Genomic DNA, 27,011 nt, shown 5'->3' with positions numbered 1-27,011 from the left:
CGATTCTTACATACTTACCTGTTTCGCTGCATCAGCAATAATACTCATCAGCAATAATGCTCGTCGATTAAGGGTACTTTTAATTTCGCATTTCTTTAATAGGTACATCCCAAATCTGGTCAATATGTCTGTCTAAGACGCCCTCTACCGGTCCCATTCAGATTGTGCTAATAATTAAATACTAAAAAAGGGTTTCACAAGAATCGATTAAGGCATTGCCCATTTAACCGAAATCGGTATATTCTTTTTTTATCTTATCAATGATATTAGCTTCTCTCTGCATAGCTTTTCTTACGTTTGATGGGTCGACGTTTGACCGCTATCTCGCCTGATGGTAAATGATGATGCGGCCTACGATATAGCACAACTGCCAATAAGCAACCAATTCACTCGGGCTTTGAAGACACCCTGGTTATACCCATCAGGAAACAGATTCCAGCAAAGAATTCCACTCCCTAAAATCTCTGATAAAGAAGTTCTCTGATAAACCTGAACCATTTAAAATACAAACAAAAATTAGACTCTGAAGTCCAACACTTCGACCATCAATCATAAAGTTAAAGAAAAAACTGGCGTACCTAAGCACTTACTTACTTATAGAGTAACACGTCAGCAAAAACGAAAGTGCCTTTCAAATCCTGAAGTAGCGAGTTTCAAGGCAAATATTTATATATTACTATTACTATATTTACTTGGCCTTATTTACTTATGAGATGGGAACGTTATCATTACATATGTGTGACGTGTTGACAATAAATGTGGGTAGGTTATGAATGTCAGAGCCAAGAGTGTGAATACGAAAATTGATTTTTCAAAGTAAATTGACGTTGATGCTTTTATTTAGGTTATCTAAATAACAATAAGTTTTGTTTTATGTGTGGGAGACGCCACGCTTCTCACAGAAAACCATATAAAACCATAGCTTAGCAGTGTCCGTTTCCACCAGTGCTAAGCTATATTATGTACCAATGAATTAGATTGATGGTAGCCAACGCATCAACAGCAACGTATCATAGCACATCTCTGGTGGAAAAGCATCCTTATCGTCGCACCGAAGTTCGCTGCCTTGAAGACACTATCTCCATTAGGGATTTACTTAAATAATCGCATACTCACTACAAACTCGTTAATTAAATAATAAATAAAACATATTTTTTATCAAAAAAAAAACTAACACTAAAGTTGTAGGTACATCCCAAACTACAGCAACCAAAAATTGTTTTGATATAGACACCTAGCGGCATTCCGGATAACTAACTAAACCCGGGATGTTGTAGTTCCACATTGTGATACAAGATGGCGTTGTACACAAACAGATAGCAAGAGTTAGTTTGAAAATGGTTTAAAAATAAAATAAAAGAAAAATACTTTTAATATAAAATCAAAATTTAATATATGTCAATAAACAAATCTTATAATGCACTTAGAAGTATTTTTCGAGCGGTTCTCCCAATATTTGTTCAAGTTTTCTGATGGCGTCTTTAGTAGATGCTTCTATTCTGGAGTCACCGTCTTCTAGAAGTTCAGCCAGGAACGGCACACTCTCAGCCAGTAGTGGTAACCAGCTGCTGCCCAACTGCGTTGCCATGGCGACGAGGCAGTCTAGGGCTGTCAATCTAAAAATAAAGAAAACATTTTAAATATCTGCGCCTTTATATGAAAGTTTTTATGATGATTTCGTTGATCGAAATACTACTAGAGTAAATAGTCTGGTGCTTTTTTTTTAATAACCCCTTTCCACGTTAGCATTTCTCCTGTGTCGTGGGTGCGTTTACACACATAGAAGTTCACGGACACAGACCCGAAACAACAATTTGTGGATCACACAAAGAGTTGCTGCGTGCGGGTCAACCGTGCAGATGTGTACATCTTAATTTGTGTGTCACATGTTTGTAAATACAAGGATATCATGGGATATCAACCTCCTAGAATGGGGTAACATTTTATAAAACGAAAAAAATTTAACACAAAGACAATCACACTAACCTGATCTCAGCATCATTATGCCTAGTCTTCAACAGAATCTGATAATTCAACAACTTCCACAACGAATCATCAGCAGTAGCAACGGCGAACTGAGACACACAAGGGATTAGATACTCTGTAGCCCTCGACTTAAGGTTCTGAATGCCTCCCAACGTGTTCTCCAACTGGTCGACCACAGGTTGCATGAGAGTTTCAAACCTATCCTTGTTTAGGAAACTCTGACTATCGTATAAGAAGACTGTGTGAAGAGTTTTGACAATGTATTTGACTAGAGTCAAACATTTATCTTCAGAATCAAAGTATAGATCCTCGGTTTTGCTGTTGTTGCAAGAGTCAAGGAGGTCTGATGCGTTTTTGATGAAGTGGCCGGCGAAGAGGACGAATAGACCTTTTAGTTTGTCTGCGATAGCACAGCTGAGTCTGAAAGGAGTTGGAACAGGGTTTTGTAAGACCAAAGTGCTATAGTGAGTAAAAATGTATTACAGATTTAATATTTTTATAATAACTATCATGATAAAAAAAGCAAACATCCGAACATAGTACTTAATCCTTTTTCGAAGTCTGTAAAAATGACGGTTTACCCACGTAAATTAATGGATAAAAGCTCTACCAGTTTCGAGTCACAAACAGACTCTTCATCATGAGCAGCGTACGCAGACGAGGCGACGTCGCGCAGCTTAACATTTTAAAATTGTTAGCTTATTATGATTTCTCACCTATAGTGTTCGATGGTATGACAATAAATTTAATTTTAGAACAAACTCTATTTTTGAGTATAAAAATTGTGAAATGAAATCTAATAATTAATAAAAAAAAAACATCTTACCTGTAGAAAGTGATTGCTCGATCCTTCTGTCCTTCAACATTAGTCCTTATGGCCCAATCGTAGATCTTAAAATAGAATGGTCTGAAGCTGGTCTCAGAAAGCTTCAGAACGAGGCAGACCAGAGCATTGACCACTTCATCTTCTGCTCTGTCAATGACGTCAGCACTGACGTCTTTTTCAACCGCATCACTTCTTAATTGTAGGGCCGTCAAGAAGAACGATGTCAAGTCTTGCTGGAGAGCTGTGAAATCTGCTGTAGTGACATTAGCAAAGCTGTCAGCTAATACTGACATCACAGGACCCACGGCATCAAAGTCCTCTTTCTCCAGAAGCATTTGATGAGTCTGATTAACCACAGGGATAAGGACCCTGGGCGGTATAGAGCCAGCGATTTTCTTCTTGATAGTCAACAGTTTTGAGACTATAGCGGATACTTTGGAGCACTCCTGGTCTAGACTCTGCCATTTTGCCAATAAAATTGAATACTCGTATAATATCTTCTGCAAGTAAGGGCTCAGGAATAGTGGTAGACTTTCGACAATCTTTGCAATGGCTGTCACTGTACTAAGTAGGACGAGTTCTTGGGTTTCTGCCTTTCGCTGCTTCTTCAGCACCTTGATAAGAGCTGGCATGAACTTCCGAAGACTGGCTAAAGCATGAGCCTTTAGATTACTGCACAATTCAGCCAAACATAACACAACTGAAGCCATGACATTACCAGCAATGTTCGGGTTACAAGTATAGTCCGTGACTGTCTCCAGAACATTCTTGAATGGCTCAGGATTCTCCGACGCAAGCATCCTAGTCAACAACTTCAAAGACAGCAAAGCAGTTTGCTGGTTCAGCTCCAATTCTTGAGCAGCAATCTCGCTCAAATTCTCATCGCGAACTTCGATTGTCTTTACAATATCCAATAGAGGAGGCAACAACGAGAATAGCAAATCTTTTTCTACACCTTCGAATAATTCGGGACTGAATTGGATTTTGGAGTTCAGTAGTTCCATGGACTTCCTTCTGACGGTCTGCAGAGTATGTTTCAAAAGGCCTCTGACGACAGAGAGGAACATTGGAGCAGAGAGCAGGTTGTTCGTATGATCTAATAAATCGTAGCTGTGATGCAACATCACGCGCCAATATTTAGCCGTCTTATCGTCGGAAACCTTCGAAATAGTTTGGATGAACGTCAGAATGTTGATAATGAAGGTCTTGTAATGAGTCTCCATTGCTTTCTCGTCAGTCACCTGGCTACTATGCTGAATGAACCTGGATGAAGCCAAGCAGGTGTTCATAAACGTGATTACCATGTATTTGTAATGCCGTAGTTGTAGTGGGGAATGTCCAGGCACGCTAAATATGTCGCTTGGGTCTACATCAGTGTCCATAACACTCTCATCCTTCTGCAAAGGCAGGGATTTGATGTAAATGATCAATTTAATAAAGTTCTCCAAAGCGACTTCTGGTGGGAACTCTAGCACGATGCTTTGTCCAAAATCAATGCGGTTGATAGGTGCTTCTTGGTCAGCTAAGGTTCTTGAATTACGCTTATCTACCTTCTTCTCCTCGCTAAAGTGGGCGACGTGAGTCTCAAGGAGTAGTGCAAGGAATACCCATAGGAACTGACTAGGTCCTAGAGTTTCAATCAGTTTCTTGAACAAAGGAAGCCTCCTATGCTCCGGTACATGTAGCACGCAATCAGCAAATATACGCAAAACTGGAACAACACGGTTTTGTAACTGTTCAAGTTCTTTTTCAGTGTGGTCCTCAATACTCTTGTCCAATTTCACCAGGATGGGTATCAAGGTCTCGATAATTTTGATTATAATCTGGAAACTGTAGGCGTCATCGTGTCTAAGAACTGATGTGCCCATGAAAGTGAATATTTCCATCGTGTGGTGAAGTACTTGCTCTGGCAGCATGAATGCAGCGTGCGACAAGAGGATGAGTGCGTGGTGATGTGTTTGAGGGTTTTGAGTACCTCTGATACACTGCACAGCCAGTTCAACATTAAATACGGATTTAAGAGACTTCATTTGTTCCTTGTCTTTTTCGTCAACGAATTTCTTGCAATAGTACCAGAGAGATGATAGGATGAGCTGTTTCGTGTACTCCACGTAAGATTGTTCTTCGAATCTCAAGCATTTGTTTAGTATTTGGAATAGAAGCGAAACGAAAGTGTTGTCCAATTTCATTTTCTTCTTGCTCTGAACGAATTCGAGGAAAGCAACTCCCAACCTCCAGTCATCGGTTTCTGTTACCTGGTGAGATAACATCGATACTGACGACTTCTTTTTCTTAGATACAGTCTCAGCTGGGTCTACTACGTTCAACATTTTTTCTAATATAGGCTTGAAGTGACTGAATTTCAGATGGATCTTCTTCATTACTTTCGAAGCTACACTAGATATAGATGGGTTATTGCTGACCGCGCCAGCACAAGCGATCAAATGCACAAGACCATTACACTTATCTTCTGGCACTTTATTGAAAACTTCTTCGTCTATCTGCTTCATTATTAGCACAGATGGACTAACGAACGATTGGTCCTCTTGTAAGATACACTCTCGATATTCTTTCAGACCTATTTCTATAGAACTCCAGACTTGTTCATTTGAGAATGTAGTCACAGTAGACTCAGTAATATGGTCATACACGCTCTTGAACATGTTAGACTCGTAAATATCGAATGTGAACTTTGTATTCAGACTGTTTTGTTGCAAAGTCTCTTCTAAAGGTTTCAAAGCCTGTACGAAGTGTGGGAATGCTGTGGAATTCTTGACTTCGCAAAGAATTTTAAGGAAACTAGACTTTATGTGCGATGGTGCTCCAGAGTTCAATATACCGACTAGTTTTAAAAGACAGTTGCGTCTGAACAGCTTCTTTTGGTCTTTCTGAGTCAGTATTGTATTCAGAACATATTTCACTTGGTTATGGTCGAGTAACATTTCTTCTTTATGCGACAATAACTCTTCAAACAACTGCACGTATACCAGTTTCTTGTCCGGTTCCTCTCTCATCAACTTGTGAACGAAATCAATCGCCAATTCACGAATAGCGCTTATTGGATTATTCAAACACAATAAGATAGTTAGCACCACAACATCAGAGTCATGCAGCCATGTCTCTTTATCTTGTACAGCTAAGAAATTGGTGAGCAATTTAATACTTCTAAGTTGCAATTCCGGACCAATAACGTCCTTAGGGTCGGTGGCATACAAAATATGTCCACAGGCAAAGTTCGCAATGAACTCGAATTTCTCTCGAGGATTTTTGAAGAATTTCTCCAATAACTTTTGAAGAAGAGCGACGTAGTTTTCTCCGTAACTTGGGATCGCACATCCAATCACACAAATCTCGTAGAGTCTCCTAATAAGGATCGTTTCTGGAGTTTTGCAAAAATCACACCACGGTTTAGGGATGTTAGTCACGTTCATATCTTCAATCACTCGAGAGAAAATGTACTCAATAGTTTGGAATAGCATATTATTCTGACGACACAACGTAATAAATTCAGGCATGATAATGCTGGAGAATACTTGCCCTTCAGAACTGTGGACGATGGATCTATTTTCTACCGATTCTAAAAGCAGATTTAGTATGGCTGAAACTTCTTCGACAGTGGCGCTTTTAAGGGAACTGCTTTTCAACAACATGTAGAAGCAGACATCCAAAGTATTGCCTTTATTCAACAGATTTTCATCAAGGATTTCATCCAAATTCAATGTTCTATCCACAAAGAGTGCTTTAAAAATAACTTCACACAGTTTAGCGTGGTCACCTTTGATGGATCCTTTGATTTCTTTCGTTTTATTGGAAAGACCAAATTTCTTGCCCCAAGCTGATGTCAGTATCTGCCAGGTCAGTTTAGCAGAGTCCGCATCACTTGGGAATAGATAAGGCACTAAAGCTAACACTGTTTCTTGGTTGACAGGCAAAATCTCAGTGGAACAAAAAGTTGTGACTGCTTTCTTGACAACATTTTTCCATTTCTTAGATCCCTTTCCGACAATCGCAACAAAAGTGCTAGTAGCATCTGCTTCGTCAAGAATATCTTTTAAGTATTCAGTAGGGATGTCCAAAGCTGTGTTTACAACTTCAGGGTTATCATCATTTAACCTGTTAATGATAGATTCTTTGACAAAATCAGCATGTTCCGCCTTCAATGTTTTAAATTCTTTAGCAATATATTTGACTGCTTCTACTCTCAATTTAGCATTGACATGGTTAAGATTTTCAAAGAGATATGTGTCACCGACCTTGTGTGCGATTGCTGGTTTGAAGCCCAACAATTTTGAGAGCTGACTCCGTCTTTTTTGGGAATTCTTGCTATTGGAACTCATTTCTTCTTTGACTACTTTGTCAAATGCGTTTGGATATTGACGCTCAAGGTTCTTTAAGAATAAGGCATACCAGTTGAATGCTTTGCTGGAAGTGTCATCTTCATCAATAATTTCTACGTCACTCCCATCGTCATCATCTGTGACTGTGTTTTTAGGTTGGAAGGAGTCGAGGACACACCTGGAATTTTAATATTCATTGTATTAATAGAGTATCAAAGAGATAATTTTAGTAATATATTTTGTTGATGTATGTAACATGTTTAAAAAATACAAAATGAATATAGTCAACACAATCTTTTAAATATGACATAAGATTTAAAATACCATGAGGTAGGCCACCATTGTGGTATAATAATTTAAATCTTGTTTATTACGGCATGGCATTTTTCTAAGGTAATGGGGTCTGTATTTAAGGACTTTCTAAATCCTGTCAATGCATATTTAGTTCATTAGTTTGTTGTGCTATTAAAAATATTATATGCACAGCAAAATGAAAATAATAAAGTAGCTAAAAACTTACTTGATAATCAATTCTGGCTTCTGCTGCTTCAAGTCAATTTCTCCAATCAGAATTTCAGGCAGCTTACAGTACCTCCAGTAATCTTCACCCTGTATCAACGGTAGAACACTTGACAAGAACGCTAACAAAAACGCACTGATCTTGTGCCGTTTTTCAACCAACTTCTTAATATGATCGCATAACGAATTCATGATATCAATAGACATATCATTCAGTATATCTTCGGACATTTTCTTCATGTGGCTCTGCTTCTCATAGACCATGGTAATCAGGATTGCTACGTCAACCGAAATATCAAACTCGGTAGTCAAAAGTTTTAAGACTATTTCGTTCAGCGTGTCCTCTTTCAAACTTGTTTTTGTGAGCAAGTATCCCAGCGTAATGTAGGCAGCTGATCTAAAATCTACAATTGGTGAATCTATTGCCTTAATCACAGTCGGCAATAGTGCATTAACAATAGCTTCTGTGACTTTTTTGCTGGAATCCATCACACCGATCGCAGTCTGACAGAAGAAAGCATACACAGTATTGAGTTGTGTTGCTCTTTCACCGAATTCTTTAACATACTTCAATGTGGTCTTCGCAATAAACTGCAATGTGCTATTATTTGACACACATTGGTTGAATAAAACCTGATTGGCTAAAGGAATGCCATTCTTGTGGATAGGCATGAGCCAGTTCCATCTGTTATTGGTCGATTTAATGTCCATAAGTTGGACGAAGCGGACAAATATGTTTGTGCCATGGTACGGTAGAATTAATGACATGATGGCGTCTTGATTGTATTGCTGGATATGGTATCTGTTGATAAGCCATTCTAGGGCTTTGTGAGAAGATTGTAAAAGGAGGTAAGGTGATAACTGTAGGAGGAACTTCTCTATGGACTGGTCAAGGTTTTGATTAATCTCCTTGGTCTGCACAGCTCTCTCAAAGTCCTTAGACGACAGGCTGAATAGGGTGTCTTCAAACACACGGAACCCTTCGTACAACGCGATTAGTTCTCTCAACCCACTAATACCAATTTCATAAAATGTGTCTCGGTCTTTATTCGCGGCTTCTTTCGGGTCAAAAAGTAATGAAACTGTTTTATTGTCATCCTTATAGATCGTTGATTGCGGTACTGTTAGCTTCTTCAGCTGTTCCGCTAAAGATGTGGAAGCCATGGTATTTTTTTCTGTCTGTAACAATGAGGTGATTGTAAAATTAAAATACCACACTTACCGGGTCTAAGGTTATAGTGAATTTAAAGATATAAAACGTTATACGTACCAACTTATCACTAATAAAATAGAATAATTGTCACTATTTGTTCACTTATATTAATATTATTTCAATTTAAACTAAAAATCACTAAATAAAAAAGCACGTGGAAATCAATAGCTCTCAATGTTTACAACACGAAGCTGTCAGACATACTGACTGACACTGTCACTGACTTGCCTCGACAACTTGACGTTTAGTTTGACGTTACGTTTCGCTTCTCTCAGCTGGAAATTCAAATGTTAAAACATGTTTTCAGATATTATTATAAAGTTTATTTATTATTTACGAGTTAACTAAATTCATATTATGAATGAAAAATAAAATTAATTGAAAATATCATTAATTTTACTTTATCAAGTGTTATTTCTTCTGAATAGCAAATAACTAAACGTGAATTTACTAATGTTGCCAGGTAAAAAGTAAAATAGTATTTTCTATGTTTACCTACCTCCTTGATGGTGAGTGCTACTGCTGAGCAAAGGGCCTTAATTTCCAGGCTGTACTAAATTGGGTAGTATCCTCTGTTAAAAATAAATTATTACAACTTTTCAATACAATAAAATATTTTAAAAAAATCACACTCTCATTCATAAATCTGATGAACTATTTAATTTTCGATTTTTTCTAGCTAAATTTCTAGAAATAAGTTTGCTATTTGACGTCAAAAACTTATGACGTCATAACGCACTATTTCATACAAAGTTCATAGGAAATATCGTTTTTGACATTTCGAAAAAAGTATTGAATTTGACTAGTAGGAAACTAGCCTATTCTCAGTAGCAACGGTAATATGTAATGCATATGCATATGTAACTCCTCCGGTATTGCGATAATATGAATTAATATATAAGTTTTTACAGTAACATTGTCATTTACTGGCGAAATGGGAGCGAAATGTATATTATTATCTATTTTATCTATGTCATCCAAAAGACGGACAATTAAATGTAAAATATAGTCACCGTCTATGCGTTGTGTGCGTTGTTGTTAGATTTTTAGGAATTGGTCATAGGAGAAGTTATTATATACCAGTTACCTTACACATCGATACAGTAAGCGTTGTTTTACGCTAGCACTTGGTTTTTGCGAGGTCGTTGTATGAGCCCAATACCTAAGCATGGTTCTTTCTTATAAGTGAATGTCTTTTCCCCCTCATGATTACGAATATGGGTAAAGGATCAGAGCATCAAAATTAACTTCAGTCAAAGTATTTATTTCAATTAAACCATATAAATAGGTACTTTTGAAATGTCAACAACTAAAGAAATCAATAATAATCTAACATTTTATTGTAACTTTCGTGAGACATACTAATAGTCTAACAGTTAGTTCGTCAGGAAAGCTAGGTCGTTACTAAAACACTTATTCAAATCTTCAAAACTTGAGTAATCAGTATAACTCTTTTAAATTATTATCTACGTACTAGTTTAGTACTACGACTAAAATAATATTGGTATATTTTATTTATTTTTTCATTATACGAAACTGAATAAAGAAACTAGCAACACTGTCAATGACACTGAATTTGACTTGCAATTTTACCAGATGATTCTTGTTTACAAATTCTCAAGGAATTTGCGTATAATTTACGTTAGTAATGTTATTGAGTTTTATCAATTAACAATGTTATATTTATGACGTATATTTAGTGTAAGATAAACACGTGTTTGTGTAGTGTTATTACTGTATTCAGTAAGCATCGTATGATTTAAGTGTACTCCTTTGTTCTCTTGTAAACATGGCAATGAAAATCGTTATTCTGTCTATTTTATTTTTTATTGTTCCTATTTTGAGTTATAAGCCTGTGGTGCTTATCCATGGGGTGATGACGGGGAGTGCTAGCATGGAGTTGATAAAATTAAGGATTGAAGAGGTAAGGTTTTATTCAAGGCTCTGGGTTTTCCCTCTGAACTCTGCGATGTTTTTTCGAATTATTTCGAAGGCCAAGGTCATTCACCTATTGCCATTATGCTGTGTAATGGTTGGTAATGGGATTTCAATTGCAATTTTTTGTTAACATTCACATTATGGATGTAACTAAATTTTTTGTTATGTTATGCTTTTATATTTTGCTAGAGACTCTTCTAGTATTTTCTATTTATTATACAATATACAATATAATGCTCTAAATTTAAAAATGTTGTAGGTAATATTATTGTGCAATTACTTATATTTATTACTGGCTTCTGCCAGCACCTGCCTCTGTCTTACAGTGGGTTAAAAATTGGTCTATGTGTTTTTACATACCATAAACCCCTGTTTGATATTTCATTTCAATCCCTTTAGCTGTTTTAACATGAATGAGTAACAAATAAACATAGGTACAAACTTTTGCATGTAAAATAAACAGTAAAAAACAACATGAGCTCTTCTCGTTTTTCCTTTAGAAAATTTAATTTAGCTTATGGTGACTGCTCATAAGTCCCAACAAATTAATGATGACTCACCCATCATTAATTTGTTGTGGGTTGTCATAAATCTCGGTTAACTATACATATACATTAGTATTAATTTATGATGCTGTTATTAAACAGGAAACAACAACAATAATACATTGTCATTGAGTTTATTCTCCACAGAATTACATCATGTCTCTTCAAGCTTAAGAAAATGAATTATGAGATTCTTAACTACCTAACTACCAAATAGCAAATGAAAGAAACAACTAGTTTTCTCTTCTAATATCATACAAAAATCCTTCAAAGATTGTATTACTTAGTCATATTATTAGCATTTCAACATTACTCGTATTCATCGCCTTAATGTGCACCTCTGCCTTGATAGTTAAAAGGCGTGACGGTGAAATTCCTCATATCCTTAAAAAAATTTATCATTAATCCATTTCTTTATTTTCCAGCAACATCCCGGTACAATAGTGTACAATGTGAACAGATTTGAGAGCTGGTCCAGCTTGGAGACAATGTGGCATCAGGTGCTAGAGATTGGCATGGATATAGCCAACATATCCAGTCAGTATCCTGAAGGAATTAATCTTATTGGTAAGGAATACTATCTAAAAGAAAAATATATGTTTGTAGGTATCACATATATTTTTAGGCTACATAGTATAAAACAAAGTTGCTTTCTCCATCCCTATGTCCTTTTGTATGCATAAATCTTTAAAACTGCGCAATGGATTTTGAGCCGGTTTTTTTAATAGATAGGGTGATTCAAGAGGAAGGTTTATATGTATATAATACATTCATAATATATCACCATGACACCCATGCGAAGCTGGAGCGGGTCGCTAGTTTTCTTATAAAAGTTTAGCTAACTCTTGTAGTTGATAAAAATCTTTTGTTACGCCTAACACTTTTATGTTTAATTCGTTTTACCAATTTTCATGGGTATTGCGGCAAAGCATACATAATCTGAATACAGAAAATAGAAACATTTCAATAATAATATGTATTTTGCATAGCTCATTCACCTTATCGGAGAAATAATTCCTACTAGTTACTATTGTTATATGTTTCCAGGATATTCCCAAGGAGGTTTGATAGCTCGTGGCATTGTGGAGACGTTCCCAAATGTGTCAGTTAGCACATTTATATCTCTGAGCTCACCGCAGGCTGGGCAGTATGGAGGTAAATAAATATTATTTATTATTGTTGTTATAAAATTGAATCATAAGCTCTAATTACAACAAAGGAATGATTACAGAGAATACAAATATTATTAAGTCTGATTAATAGTTTATTTATTTATTTTCCCATCATCAGTTGTACAGAGTCACATTCACATATCATAATAGTACAATTTTACAGAATGTGGGATTAATACTTTTTTTTGTTGGGACTAAAAATAAAAGACATTGAGAAAATTGAGTGGTCGCAAGTACGACTGCTAATTAAGCAGTCCTGGGACCAATGGGATTAGCGAGGGGCTGAGCGATATTGGAGTGTTTCGGATTTCCAAAATTTAAACTCGTAAGATATAACATGGTGCTCGAAGCTATACTCCATTTTTGATAATAATCATTCAATTCAATACAATCAACCGGCTGGTGAGACCCATGGACATACCAGCTGCTCGAAAGCAGACGTGATATGACATACATTCTATTATATTTTTGATCCACTAAAAATGACCTTATGTATGAATTTGTCTGAGCTGCGGATTACACAAGTGGGGTTACTGGGCATAACGGCTCGATAAGCAGGAGTAGGAACGGGGTGGTTTTTAGTCAGTAAGAGTCTGACACTCCTTCTTGCCTCGCACTGGGCGGTTGATGTCATAGGATGATTTCCCCCTTCAAAAAAAAAATTAAAATATAATGTGTTATAATACATGACAACACCTTGACTTGTATTATATGAAAAATTTAAACTCTCCAAATAATAATCTTTCTTAACATTCCAGCTGGTTTCCTACACCTGGTGTTTCCCGGTCTGGTGAAGGATACAGTGTATGAACTGTTCTATTCCCGAGTTGGTCAACATACTTCAGTTGGCAACTATTGGAACGATCCCTACCACCAGAGCCTGTATGAGTCCTACAGTGTGTACCTGCCTTATATAAACAACCATTTAAAGTAAGTATTTATCATTATTATTTTATTCTATTTAATCTAATCGGCTCTTTTAATCTCGGCTGTACCGATGTGGCAAAGCCAGGGAAGGTTTAAAATGTAAGAAAAATATATTTAAGGCGGTACGAAGTTTGCCTAGCCAGTTATATAGTAATTAATATAATTAATAGTAATAAGATATAATATTACCTATATAAGATTAATAGTAATCATTATGAGGTGCAAATTCATAATTATTTGTGCTAATTTCATCAAAATCGAGTGATGCATAGATAATATAATTCATGTTCCAATCCTCATAGTTAATCATAATTTACTCAAAACCTCATTTGGTCCAGAATTATTTATCTGAGTAGCAGTTATCCAAATTGGTAAAGCCATTTTTGAGTAATTATATAAGAAATTTACAAAAACAACATGTTGATATTGTACAGAATTGTACATGTGGTTGTTCTAAAATGATAATGATAATAATCTGTATTTGTGCTAGCATTTCATCATAATCGGTTCAGCCGTTTAGGTGTTAAAGCACTCACGCAATTACTAGTTACTACATGAAATGTCAGCGGGGTTCAGGAATAATCTACTTCATATCTTATATGGTTAACAGTAAGGTATAAGTAGATAGTTAATTAGTCATAGTTATCTAGGTTCAATGTACTTTTATAACGGAACTTTAAATTTTTAACTCTGAAGGGGTAGACAGAGTTATCACACTAATATTATAAATGTGAAAGTAGGTATGTTTGTTTGCATTACGCTGAAACAACTGATCGGATTTGAATGTAATTTGGTATACAGACAGGATATGAGCTGACTTGAGTCCATGACTCAAGTCAGCCGTACTAATTTATTACATTACATTAATAACCAATAAGTTGCTACTGCTGACCAAAGGCCTCTTCTCTCACGGAGAAGGTTTGAGCATTAATCACCTCGCTTACTCAATGCGGGTTGGCGATTTCAAACTTGTAATTAGAAATTATAAACCCAGGTTTCCTCACAATGTTTTCCTTCACCGTAAATAATCTTAGAAAGTACATATAACTTGGAAAATGTCACAATGGTATGTTTCGAACCCTCGTGCATGACATAGCGGGCGTCTTAGACCTCCGGGCCACCATAACGTTTACTATTTACTATTACTAATTTATTACAACATATTATCTACATATAACTTATATATACACTTGTATATAATTATGTATAAGCATTTATTATATCTGCATGATACAGGAGTGCATTGGCCCGGTTCCAAGCCACGTGTTTTACTAAGAAAGTGAACGTGGTTTAAAGATCATGTCGATATCTAATTTTATTATAGCTGTATGTGACTATGTACCAATTTTATGTATTAGTCTAGATTAGATGAGTTTGTCATTAATTATCGAAACAATATTTAGGTAATATAACATATAAATAAATAAGTATTTAAAAAAAAGCTATAACAGAAGCTACTGGAAACATCCAGACAGTATTAAGTTAATAGAAAAAATCCCCCGCCGTGTTTGTTATACCGTCTGAATGTGATAACCTCAAGAACTGCGGAACAGATATTCATACAATTTTCAATGTGGATAGATAAGGTAAATGGTGAGAAATGATTAAGGATATTAATATATTACAGTACTACTAATAGCTAGTTATTATTAGATTAAGATTTTTTTATTAATTTATCTAATTTTAATAATATAATTATAAAGGTGAAAGTCGATTTAGTATAAAAAAACTGCGGAATTTATGTTTATCTTTCTGTTTATAACTAACTGCGCTATTATTTTTAGTTTTTAATCATTATTATGTTTTGTTCATGACTGATAATTGATTTCAAGGCCATCATTGAAATAATTAGTTACATGTTTGATAAATTAAAAATAGTCAACCAATTGAGGTTAAATTTGTGTATATTTTTTTATGCAAAAGCATTAACAAATGTTACCAATATTTAAATTAGCTTTTAAAACTGGTATTAAATTCATTCTTAGATAGGGATCGTTAATTTCGGCAGGACTCTCATCGGTTCCATGGTGTAACGGTTAGCACTCTGGACTCTGAATCCAGCGATCCGAGTTCAAATCTCGGTGGAACCTGATCTTTTTGTATGATTTTTTAATATTGTTTAAACAATTTATTTTGTATTTGTGATATATTTTTTGGATTTTTTATTTGAAAATTATGATAATTATTTATTAATTATATTGGACATCCGAAACACGAAGGCGTTATAATTGCGCGCTTTTTGGGGGTAAGTAATTTAAGGGTTGTTGGGGAATCCGTAATAATTGGGTCCGGTAAACTCAGTCACACAACAAAACACAACGCAAGCGTTGTTTCACGTCGGTTTTCTGTGAGGCCGTGGTATCACGCCGGTCGAGACGGCCCATTCGTGCCGAAGCATGGCTCTTCCACACTTGCGTACTACTACCTTATTGTCAATTTATTGTTGTAATAGAAAAAAATACAATATCTATATAAATTATGTCTATAGACGCAGAACGTTAAAATACAATTTTATTCTAATACTTATAATATGGAGCAGTTGCTAAAAATAACATCTTTCTGCTTACGTCAATGTAGAAATGAGGTCACGTTCGTATCGACGTGGCATTGTAGTTTTGAATACTAGTGATTTAAATATTATTATTTTGTCTAATTTAGAGAAATTAAATAAATTGGATTGTCTGTTTGTTATATTTAAATACTACATGCATGCTTTTTACTAGATGCATAAGTAAATATACATCAATACAACATTTTTGTACAATATTTATCTGTCTGTCTGTCTGTTTGTTCTGGCTAATCTCTCAAATAGCTGGACCTATTCTGATAGGTATTTTATTGGTAGCTGTACTATGCGCTAATGATATCCAAAATGCTGCTATTGGAAGCCATAACGAAAATTATAGACTTGAATTGAAATAAAAAAATTATGAAATTTGGTATACACACATGGTATGAGCTGACTTTTTCCCTCGGGAACGTGGACGAAACCGCTGGTAGAAGCTAGTTATAAATATTTAGATAAACATGATGTAGGTACTTGAGTATGTAGTTTTTATTTTGTTCTTATAAATAATGCTTTTATATCGTAACATTTCCAGGTCAGCCAAGTCAGCAGATTTCAAGAACAATTTGCTGAGGTTGAAGAGATTGGTGCTGATTGGCGGTCCCGATGACAACGTCATCACGCCTTGGCAGAGCAGGTACCTACTTACTTGACACTTTTATAAATATTAACATCATTCTTAAAACTGAAACACGTCATCCCCGATCTCTAAATCCCTAAAAGGCTGGTAATGCAATTGTAACGCCTCTGGTGTTTCTAATGACCTTGGACGGCGCCGATTGCTTACCATCAGGTGATCACTCTGCTCATTTACGGGCTCATACGACAAAACTAAAATTTTAACTGTACCCTTCCACTGGGAGAAGCCCAGTGGCAGTCGCCAAGTTTTAAGTCATATTTCCGTAGTGCTTGGCGACTAGGCTTGCCATTAGGTGTATCTGGCTCTTTGCTGCGTTTAGGCTAAAGTCATTATGTTTCCTGCATTAAATTCACCGAAAAAAATAACGTTTTAAACTCCTCTAATAATATCTTCCTGATTTGTTTCAATGCGGGATCGAAGACAGTCATTCATGTCCCTGAGACATGTCGGACTTCAGCGTTCTGTTTTCATGGTTGTATCTAGTGTAGATCCTTGGCTTACAGGAGTTGCAGCGATATGGGAGGTTGGGGCGGGTGTGTCCCAATTAAAAATAGTACAAAACAACACAACTTGTAGTAGATTTTTATTTTTATTATTTATCTGACATTTCTATATTTTATAATTCCAGTCAATTCGGCTACTACGATGCGAATGAAACAATCATAGAGATGAAGGCTCAAGACATATATGTAGAGGACAGGATCGGGCTTCGAACCCTGGACGAGACGGGGCGACTCCACGTGGTCACTGTGCCAGGAGTGAACCATTTCAATTGGCACATGAACATGAGTATTGTTGATGATTATTTACTACCGTTTTTGGATTAGTTGCGTTAATCTTTTGGTTGGGCTTTTTATACCCAGTTTTTTTAAAGGTGATTTGTATTTTGTTTTTGATGTTTACGTATTTGATGATTTGTTTTTTGAAAATAGTATTGTGAGATCTATATTAATTTATTTAAGTAACTTTTTTGTAATGGAAGCCAATATGTGTTCGAGTATTTCTTAAAAATACATTGAATTTAATGCACATAGATAGATAATTCTTGTTCCATTTTTTTTATATTGCATTTTTTTCGACGTAAATGAAGTATGTGAACACCAAAAACAAATACGACCACATAAGTTATTAAAATGGAATAACTAAAAATGATGTATTTAAAAAAAGTGATCTAACAACATAAATCATATGGCTATTCAAATATAAATTAAGATAATAATAAAGAAATCAATTAATAACATTGAATATGAGTGAGATAAATTTGCCATCGCTAAAATCAACTGTAACTTCAATAGTTGAAGGTGCAAATTGGCATGCTATTTTGTAAGTAGATTCCAGACTGGATAGAAAAATAAAAATGTGTCTTATATCATTGGAATAAGGTTTACAATTCGGTAGATATATCATAATTTATAACTATGATTCGGTATGTCATAATTTGTAGCAGTAAAAATCATTCCTAAAATGATTATATTCCTAAACAAGCCAAATTTAAATAATAGTTGTAGAAGCTAATTTGGTAGCCAAATACAAAAATTGAGGTAATATATTTTGTATGTATTACTCAAACATTAGTATCGTTTTTTTTTAACAGTTATCTTACAGAAACTAGCATTCGTAAGTAAATAATACAAAGATGTTATAGTTACTAATAATAATAATAACGTCGCAAGTGCTAGTGCTGGGTTCAATTCCCGGGTCGGGCATAATACTATTCGTCATTTTTCAATTTTTCGAAAATTTCTCAGTAGCTGCATGGAGTCCGGAATTGTTCCCGTCGTATGGCAATAGACTCACCCCCTATTAAACGGGGCCTACACACAATACAACACAAATGGTGAAAGGTGGGTGTACATTGTATAGTGGCATTGCGTGCCACTTTCCTTTGGGGATAAAAATCGTGACGATAAAAATACCTTTATATGATGATATTAGAATAATTTTGTAGGATTAACAAGCTTTCTCGATATATTGAATCTCGAATATTTGCTAAGTAACTCATTCGGTATAAGATAAAGGGGAACGCACACTTATCCGAGCTGAACACGTGGAACGCGTCGAACGCATGAACTCAAGGATTCTTGCACAATGTCAAGAATCGACCGCCACGATTTCTATTTCCTTTACGCCTGTCGCTGTGCATAAACTGCGTCGCATCGTCCTTTGTTGGAGATCCTAAATAAAATAAAATCTAATGACGTCATTCTAATTAGTCACTCTAGGATTTCTGGAACTCTTCCAGATCCGGACCGATTTCTAAAATTCGTTTTGTTCTTCTCGTTCCGCATTCAGCTCGGATATGTTGAGAAATCCTTATATTTTATGAAACTTTTATTAATACCTAACGTATAGTCTGTGTTTAATAGGTATGCATATTTTTAAAACGGTTTTTGATATTCTTTCTACCAAAATAAAAGATACAATTTGTATCCAGTAGCTTACAGAAACAAACTCAGTGCACCTATAGTTACTTTTAAATTAATATTTTACCTACTGTATCAATACATAGAAATTATTGCTTTTAAATAGTGCAAACCACGTGATTATTTTTAGTATACCCAGTATTTGTTAAGCCATAAAATTGTAATCGTAAGTAAATAGTACATTTTAACATTAATTGTATAATTTATATTAATTTTACATGACTAACTTCTTTTTAAATACTCAAACGTAAAAATTTTCTTGGAAAATATATCTTAAAATAAAAGAGCATAAGGTTTCATTTCGAACTTACAATGCATTACATAGACTGTGTATCTTAAAATACTAATGTAGATAGAGGATATTTGTTTTACAATATTCAACCTTAAACACATTGATATAATGATCTAATTTAATTATCTCTATTGCCTGCTTGTAGATGCCTAAATAAAGATTGTAATAGCCTACTACTGGGTGTCTTTAGACCTAAATTAAGACTAGTGTTCTATGTATACGGTACAGATATATACGTCCATGTATATACTACGTATTTATATGTATGTCATAATATGTAAACTTGCGAATATTCATATCGCTAAAGGCCTTAAATCGTATATTTTTATAATAACTATTGCAAAACATGCCAAATTAACTAAAAATAACGGTTTACTCACGTAAATATATTGAGATAAACTCTACTAGTTTTGAGTCACAGAGGGACTCTTCATCATGAGCAGCGTGTGCGGACGCAAAGACGTCACACAGCCTAATAACTTAGTAGGAAGAGTCCCTCTGTCAAATCGTCATGAGTTTAAAGCATCTCAAGCAGCATTAAAAATATTTATTGGTTAATGATTGGCTAGCAAAACTCTTATACATTACTTCTTGTTTTGTAAAATGCTTTTTATTTAACAAAGTTTAATAGTTGCTCAATATTAGGTAAAAATTAAACTTATGCCAAAATCAATATGAAACAATAATTTCGCAAGTTGAATCATGAATATGTAATTAGTATTTTATCAATAATTAAAATCGCATACTTATTGTATGACTTATATTTTTGTATGTCTTATTATTTATTTTATTATCTCTATAGGATGGTCGTAATAGCTCAAACGATTGCCTCATGTTTTGATCAATATGAAATATGTATGTCTAGATAGATTGTTGCACAAAATAAAACATAACAATATGCAATACCCGCCGTGCGGGTCCTTTACAATCAATGGTCATGGTAAAAGAAATGTAAACTTTTTGCTCGCGTTGGCAAGTTTTTGCTCAATATATATAATGCAAATAATTTACCAAAAATTATGCGGATTATTGACCGTACAAAAGTGATTAGTTTCGGGTCAAAAAGTGTCTATGTGCATGTGAGACTTAACCGTGAAAGAAAAATGTAAACGCACCCACGACACAGGAGAGAATCCTGGTGTGGGGCAACGATTTTTTAAACTGTACATTTAAATAGAAACGCACTATAAATGATACCATAACATATGGTATCATTTATAGTGCGTGCCTGATTAAGTCCATTGACAAACTATCTAGACATAACACATTATTTTTTATACTGACATAGTTCAAAATCATATTTTAATAATACAATTATGTATTTGTTTTATAAGTGTTTATAATTATTATTTTAAGTAGGTTATCTAGTCGTGTGTGGTGAGAAATAAATAAAATTTTGTACCGATCTTTTATGTTTTATTTCAAAGAAATTAGGGTTTTATTTGTTCACGTTTCATTTATTAGGATGGCGTTTGGCCACCATCTCGCCTGGTGGGTCAATCAATTATATGTTGTTATATAGGTAATTATAACTCGTTAACAACTTCACTATAATATGATCATCGTCTAGGTATTTGGTTGCGAAAAAACTTATTACGTAATGTAAACGTCAGAAATATTTTAGATACTAGTTTTATTTTTCTTTTAACTTAATAGTTATCATGTCGAACTATTTTCTGACTCAAATTACCTAAAAATGTATTTTCCTTAATCAACTGGGTGTTTTGTGTGTGTGACTGAGATTACCGGAGGCCCAATTACCCCCCAACTTCCCCAATAACCCTTAAATTCCTAAACCCCAAAAGGCCGGCAACGCACTCGAATGTCCATGGACGGTGGCGATTGCTTACCATCAGGTGATCTGTCTGCTCATTTACTGGCTTATACCATAAAAAAAAACAACTAAAATTCCTTAGCTAATGAGCTAAAATTAAAACAAAGTCATATAATGAGGAATGCAAGCAAAAACATTTGACAATCTGTTTTGGTCATTCAGGTAGAAATAAAATTAAAAGGTAACACCAGTTTTAAGGTAGAAGCTTAAGCGATTATGAGCCTTATTTTTATGGCAATTAAGATTAATTTCGCATAAACATAGCTTCAGGCAATAAATGACTTCTTAGATTGTATGATGCTATAATGAGTTTTATGGGAGGTAATAATAAGGGTTATTTTTAAATATCAACAGTGAATACTTAAAAATTAGCCTCGCGCACCATTCTGTCTGCAAAGCCAAATTTGATGATAACTTGTTTTTCAGGGGAAATACTACATCAGGTAAGATAAATGTTTAAGCATTTTTATTAATTCAAGGCTTTAGTTTTATCAAAACAAATGTATTATTTTTTTAAATATACTTATAGGATGGCGTTTGGCCATCTAGCCTGGTGGTAAGCGATGATGTGGCCGACGATGGAGCACGTCTACCTATAAGCAATCTGTTCACACAGGACTTGAAGACTGTAGACCCAAGTTGTATTTTGTAGGAAACATACTGCCGCACTCAGAGACATTTAATGATTACTTAAACTATTCCTTAGTAACGATTTTGTATGGAAAACAATTGCTAAGGACTGGGTTAAGTAACCATTAAACGACTCTGAGTGTGGCAGATAGAGATGTTAATGTTGTTAATGTTGGTTAGCTTTCCGTCTCCAGCTTTATACATTTGGAATAGACCAGCTAAGGTATAGGAGCTGCGGACTGCCTAGCAGGTTACCGGGGCTCCGGCTCGAAAAGCTGGAGTAGGAACGGGATGGTTTTTAGTCAGTAAGAGTCTGACACTCCCTATCACTTCGCCCAAGGAGGGAGAAGTCATTGGATGATTTTTGTCTCTCAGAATAAAGCTACTAGACTAGTTTTTTTTTAATCATTTGTATTACTGATTTCACTCATTTAATCTAAATATTATTTACATTATTTTAGTTTATTACCTACTTCCTATTACGCATTCCTTTCACAAAATATTGACGTAAATGGTCATTCAATCAGTGGATTATTATCATGATATTATAATCAATAAGTAGAAATGTTGTATTAGAAATTAATTAACTAAACATTTGATGATATCATGTTTTAAATAATATAGACATGAGATAAGTGAAAAGGATTGCGGAATTAATATTAAGGATAGCATCTGAATTTGTTGATTTGTTAGGTAAGGTAAGCTTTACACAACACGTAATATTTTGATTAATAACTATCGTAAGACAAAATATATAAATTCAGGTAATAGTTTAGGTTAGGTTAATAGTTAAGATGTAATAGATAAGCTGTGAAACTATGTGACCGTTTCCACTGATAATAAGCTATGTAGCTGTGCGAATAAAATGTGCTATGAAGATGCGCCGCCGCAAAGTAGCTGTGCGAGGAAGATGCGCAGCTCGAGTATACAATGTATCGATAGTAGGGAAGCCATCCATAGCACGCATCTTTCCATATAAAAAATATAGCTTAGCTGAGTCACTCAAAGAGCCATCAGACCACCACTGATGGGGCCCAGTAGGGCTGATGCCTGATCCAGAGCTGCGGACTACCTAGCGGGTTTACCGGGGCTCTGGTTCGAAAAGCAGGAGTAAGAACGGGGTGGTTTTTAGTCAGTAAGAGTCTGACACTCCCTCTCGCCTCGCCCAAGGCAAGAGAAGTCATTGGATGATTATCCCCCCTCAAAAAAAAAAAGCTGAGTCCGTTTCCACCACTGCTAAGCTATGTCTACCAATGAATATGGTTGCTGAATACCAAACGCATCCACAGCAAAGTAACATAGCACATTTCTGGTGGAACCTAACTGTGTCAATTTTAATTTACCATCAGGTGGGATTGTAGTCAAGCATTAGTTTATATCGAATAAAAAAAAACCAAAGTCATGATGGCGCTACATTTTTTTATTATCAGTCATCATTATGATAATCAGGGGCTGTCATCATTTTACAACATTCGGTAACTGATAACGGCTTGACATAGACACTTATGTACACATCGCGCTATACATAACCAGCTTATTATGGTCTCGCTTTGTGTGATAATTTGGTACATTTGAAGGTCAGTTTATATTGGTTGTTCTAATAGACACTTATGTAGGTACCTATACATCGCGGTATAAAAAACCAGCTAATCATGACCTCGCTTTGTATGATAAATCGGTACATTTGAAGGTCAGCTTATACTAGTTTTGTATAGCTTGATGTGTGCCTAGTCTAATGCTTTTTTACCTAACCTTATAAGGAAAGAAAATGTATAATACTTACCTGTTCATTTCTCTTATCAAAGATTACTCAATTTTCTGAGTATTTTAGTATTAGTCATACTACCTACTGCACTCTAATTATTATATATCTTGTTCCGTTTACTCTTATCATCGTTTTGGGCATTCCTAGCCTCGACTGTTATCAAGACATCACAATGTCATAACTGAATAATAATTGCTATGTATTTCGTCATATTTCTTTTTGTGTTGGACATGCTTTCTTTATGACTAATTGATTGGGTTGTCCTCTGTCTGTTGAGTCGAATGTTTTGAAAGAAAGGTAAGGAGTTGGGGTGTTTTTCTACCAGAGATGTGTTATGCTACGTTGCTGTAGATGCGTTTGGCGTCCACTATTGTACACATAGCTTAGCACTGGTGGAAAGGGGTTCAACTAAGATTTTTTTATATGGAAAGATGCGTGCTATGGGTGGCTATCCTACTATCGATACATCGCATATTCGGACTGGGTATCTTCTGCTTTGCGGCAGCGCATTTTCATAGCACATCTTACTCGCACCGCTACATAGCTTAGTATCAGTGGAAACGGTCACATAGTTTCACAGGTTAGCTATTATATCTTCGTAGCATAGCTACATAGCACATCTCTGGTGGAAAAGCACCATAACGCGCCTGTGCTTTATTTATAGAATTTTACTGTTACTTGTGTTACAGCAATACATTACGGGTACCTATTTGAGTAAATAAACGGCAACTCTAAGGTAAGAACTTAAGAAACCCCCAGGCATGCTCGAGTGTATATTAGTCATCATCATTTAGATTTGTTTTGTTTGGTTTATCTACTCTGTTGTATCCAGATAATAACCCACTTATGTCGAGATTAGTGATATAAATATTTAATTAATTAATATGTTATCGGCTTAGTCACGTAATTGTTTGACCAGGATCTCGACTAGTTTCAAGCTATGCTAGAGGCTCATATTCCGCGAGAGCCGTGCGTCGCGGAATGCAGCGCATAAGTTCCTCGTCAAACAGTTGCGTGAGTAAGCCGATATAACATAATAATTAATTTACGCCCGAATACTCAAACGCTACTCAATTTTAAGTTGTACTTAAATATCGTGTTATCTCTGTCATTTTATAAAGAATTGATAGTGACAGAACTACATTTGAGAGCGTCTTAAAATTGAGTAGCGTTTGAGTATACGGGCATTAGCCTCACAAAAGTTGTAATAAAATTATATTATTATAAATATTTGTTAAACCTTCCAACAGGTGTAGGTAGCTATGTGCTTACGCAAGTTCGTGATGACGAAAGAATTTATTTGATCAATCGGGAAATTAGTGGGAAAATATGAATATTATTGGTATCTTCTTACTTGTTTACCAACCCGTTTGTTTATAATAAAAAAATGTGCAGTACAAAAAACATTTGTCCTTATGTCCAGATTACAAACGATTAAGATCTAAACATACGAAATAGCTACGAAAAATATGAAAAAAAAACATTCCCATTTTTCTTTTTATCTTATCACTTGGGAAACCCCACTGGTGGGCCCAATTTAATTAGTGTTACGAACTTGCATTCGTTTTATTTTATTATCAATATTATCTGATATATACGCACCTACCTATTGAAAGTTATTTATACATGTGTATAGAGACAAGGTGGTATTAAAGTAAATAAACAAATATTTAATATTTTTTATATTTTTTAATATTTAATATTTAATAATCAGTTAAAATTTATGCTTTATTCATTAGCATCGTAATGCATTATTTTTTAATAATGAGGTGTTTAAAACAAGAGTACCAATGACACATCGTGATGAAAAGAACAGCAACGCACTGTAATATCTTTGGAGATACGAGTATGGGAGAGCCATGCTTCACCACGAACGGGCCGGCTCGACCGGAGTGATACCACGGCCTCACAGAAAACCGACGTGAAACAACTCTTGCATTGTTGCTCTTCATCATGAGCAGCGTGGGCAGATGAGGCAACGTCGCGCAGCCTACTCTGTGACTCGAAACTAGTTGAGCTTTTCTCAATATATTTACACGAGTTTACTGTTGTTTTTAGTTAATTTCCAATTTTTGGTTCAGTAATTTCCTATTTTTTTGTTATTTTAATCTATCTTTAGTCTGTCTCTATTCTGAATTACATAAAACATTACATAACTACTAAAAGGTTAGTAGAATTGTAGGTTCTGGCCAACAAATGACGTCATCGCTTTCAAAGCCTCAAAGGTCTATCAACTGGTTTATGTTTAAGAATTCCTATTGGTGCATGTCTGGTGACTCATGCGCATACCGCATCCGCTGTTGCTATGCAGTTTTTTTCCCATGCCTTTGAGACATGGGCCCTTGTATGATTCAGGTTATTGTAATTTTTGTCGATTTTGAAATGACATTTTTAGAAAGTAGTACAGTTTTAAAATTTTATTCGCTTAAATAGTAAACGAGTTAATTTTACGAATTGTCTTCTGGTTGATTTAAGAGGAGGTCAATTAACTTTGGTTTATTAAATCAATGCCAGAACTATGATTAAAATGATATTATAGTAGTAGTCAATGTTTATATTTATAGAACTTTCGGGAGACAGAGATAAGTATATAAATTACTTAATAAACGTGTAAAAATTCCATAGAAGAAGACTCTTCTACAAAAACAATACAGTTAGGTACATTTGAGATAAAATTAATGTAGTGGATATAAAACAAAAAAACAGACTCCAATTAGACTCATTTTAAAAGATTTCCATTTATAATTACTGCACAGTCATGGACTAACGTCATACTATAATACGGGTCAGGGGCGTAGTTAGCGCCTTATATGCCGCATTAATATGGGGCCGCCTTATATACGGGGCCCCAGGGCGACGGGGGCCTCCAAAGTGCGTAAGCAAAAAATAAAAACTTCCCATTTTTTTTATCTCATTTCAGAAATTACAAAAGTCCAAGTAATCAATTCTTTCTTTTTTCGCGTTAAGCATGCTTTCAAAAATTGGCAGCAACACTCACTGCTCTCAACAAGTTCGCTGCTATAGCTTCGGTGAGCATCTGTCTCTGAAGCCTTAAAAAGGTCGCCTCTTTTACTTTCTTTGAGGTTTAGGGAACAGAGAGTAAAGTTCCCTAAGAAAAGGAGGAATTTAGAGAACGACAGAAGAGGGGATCTCTTTAAGGCTTTAGAGGAGGCTTTACAACGAGAAAAGTCATTGCATGACGGGGGGTCATGCAATGACAAAAAAAATTAGGTCCCCGAAAAAAATGTTTACTCGGGGTCCCGCCAAATCACGCTACGCCACTGATACAATTTAAATATAAAATATGCGCTAGAAATTACCGTACAATCTTCCGGTACTCAACACATTACCTAGACAAGATAACACCAGTTTCAACACATTTCTACAACCGTTACGTA

At 35.2% G+C, this 27,011-nt stretch overlaps 2 protein-coding genes and 1 non-coding gene across 3 annotated transcripts; 2 read left to right on the top strand and 1 right to left on the bottom strand.

Moving 5' to 3' along the window:
* Positions 1–1,368: 1,368 nt before the first annotated feature.
* Positions 1,369–9,086, bottom strand: LOC118273315 (HEAT repeat-containing protein 1). Its single transcript, XM_035590213.2, has 5 exons — positions 8,939–9,086; positions 7,670–8,847; positions 2,813–7,327; positions 1,987–2,406; positions 1,369–1,616 (listed from the first exon to the last, which is right to left on the bottom strand). The coding sequence occupies exons 2-5, from the start codon at positions 8,830–8,832 to the stop codon at positions 1,424–1,426; spliced, it is 6,291 nt and encodes a 2,096-aa protein (XP_035446106.2). The 5' UTR covers positions 8,833–8,847; positions 8,939–9,086; the 3' UTR covers positions 1,369–1,423.
* Positions 9,087–10,441: 1,355 nt separating this feature from the next.
* On the top strand, positions 10,442–20,340 carry LOC118273341 (lysosomal thioesterase PPT2 homolog). Its single transcript, XM_035590244.2, has 6 exons — positions 10,442–10,805; positions 11,790–11,931; positions 12,412–12,519; positions 13,295–13,466; positions 16,565–16,666; positions 17,298–20,340. The coding sequence occupies exons 1-6, from the start codon at positions 10,671–10,673 to the stop codon at positions 17,494–17,496; spliced, it is 858 nt and encodes a 285-aa protein (XP_035446137.2). The 5' UTR covers positions 10,442–10,670; the 3' UTR covers positions 17,497–20,340.
* Trnaq-cug (transfer RNA glutamine (anticodon CUG)) lies at positions 15,482–15,553 on the top strand. The gene has a single exon. It is a non-coding gene; the product is annotated as a tRNA-Gln (tRNA).
* Positions 20,341–27,011: the final 6,671 nt, after the last annotated feature.

Source organism: Spodoptera frugiperda, chromosome 1 (genome assembly GCF_023101765.2).
Source record: "Spodoptera frugiperda isolate SF20-4 chromosome 1, AGI-APGP_CSIRO_Sfru_2.0, whole genome shotgun sequence".
NCBI lineage: Eukaryota > Metazoa > Arthropoda > Insecta > Lepidoptera > Noctuidae > Spodoptera > Spodoptera frugiperda.
Note: the sequence above shows the minus strand (reverse complement) of the source record. Positions and strands in the feature narration are given on the sequence as shown.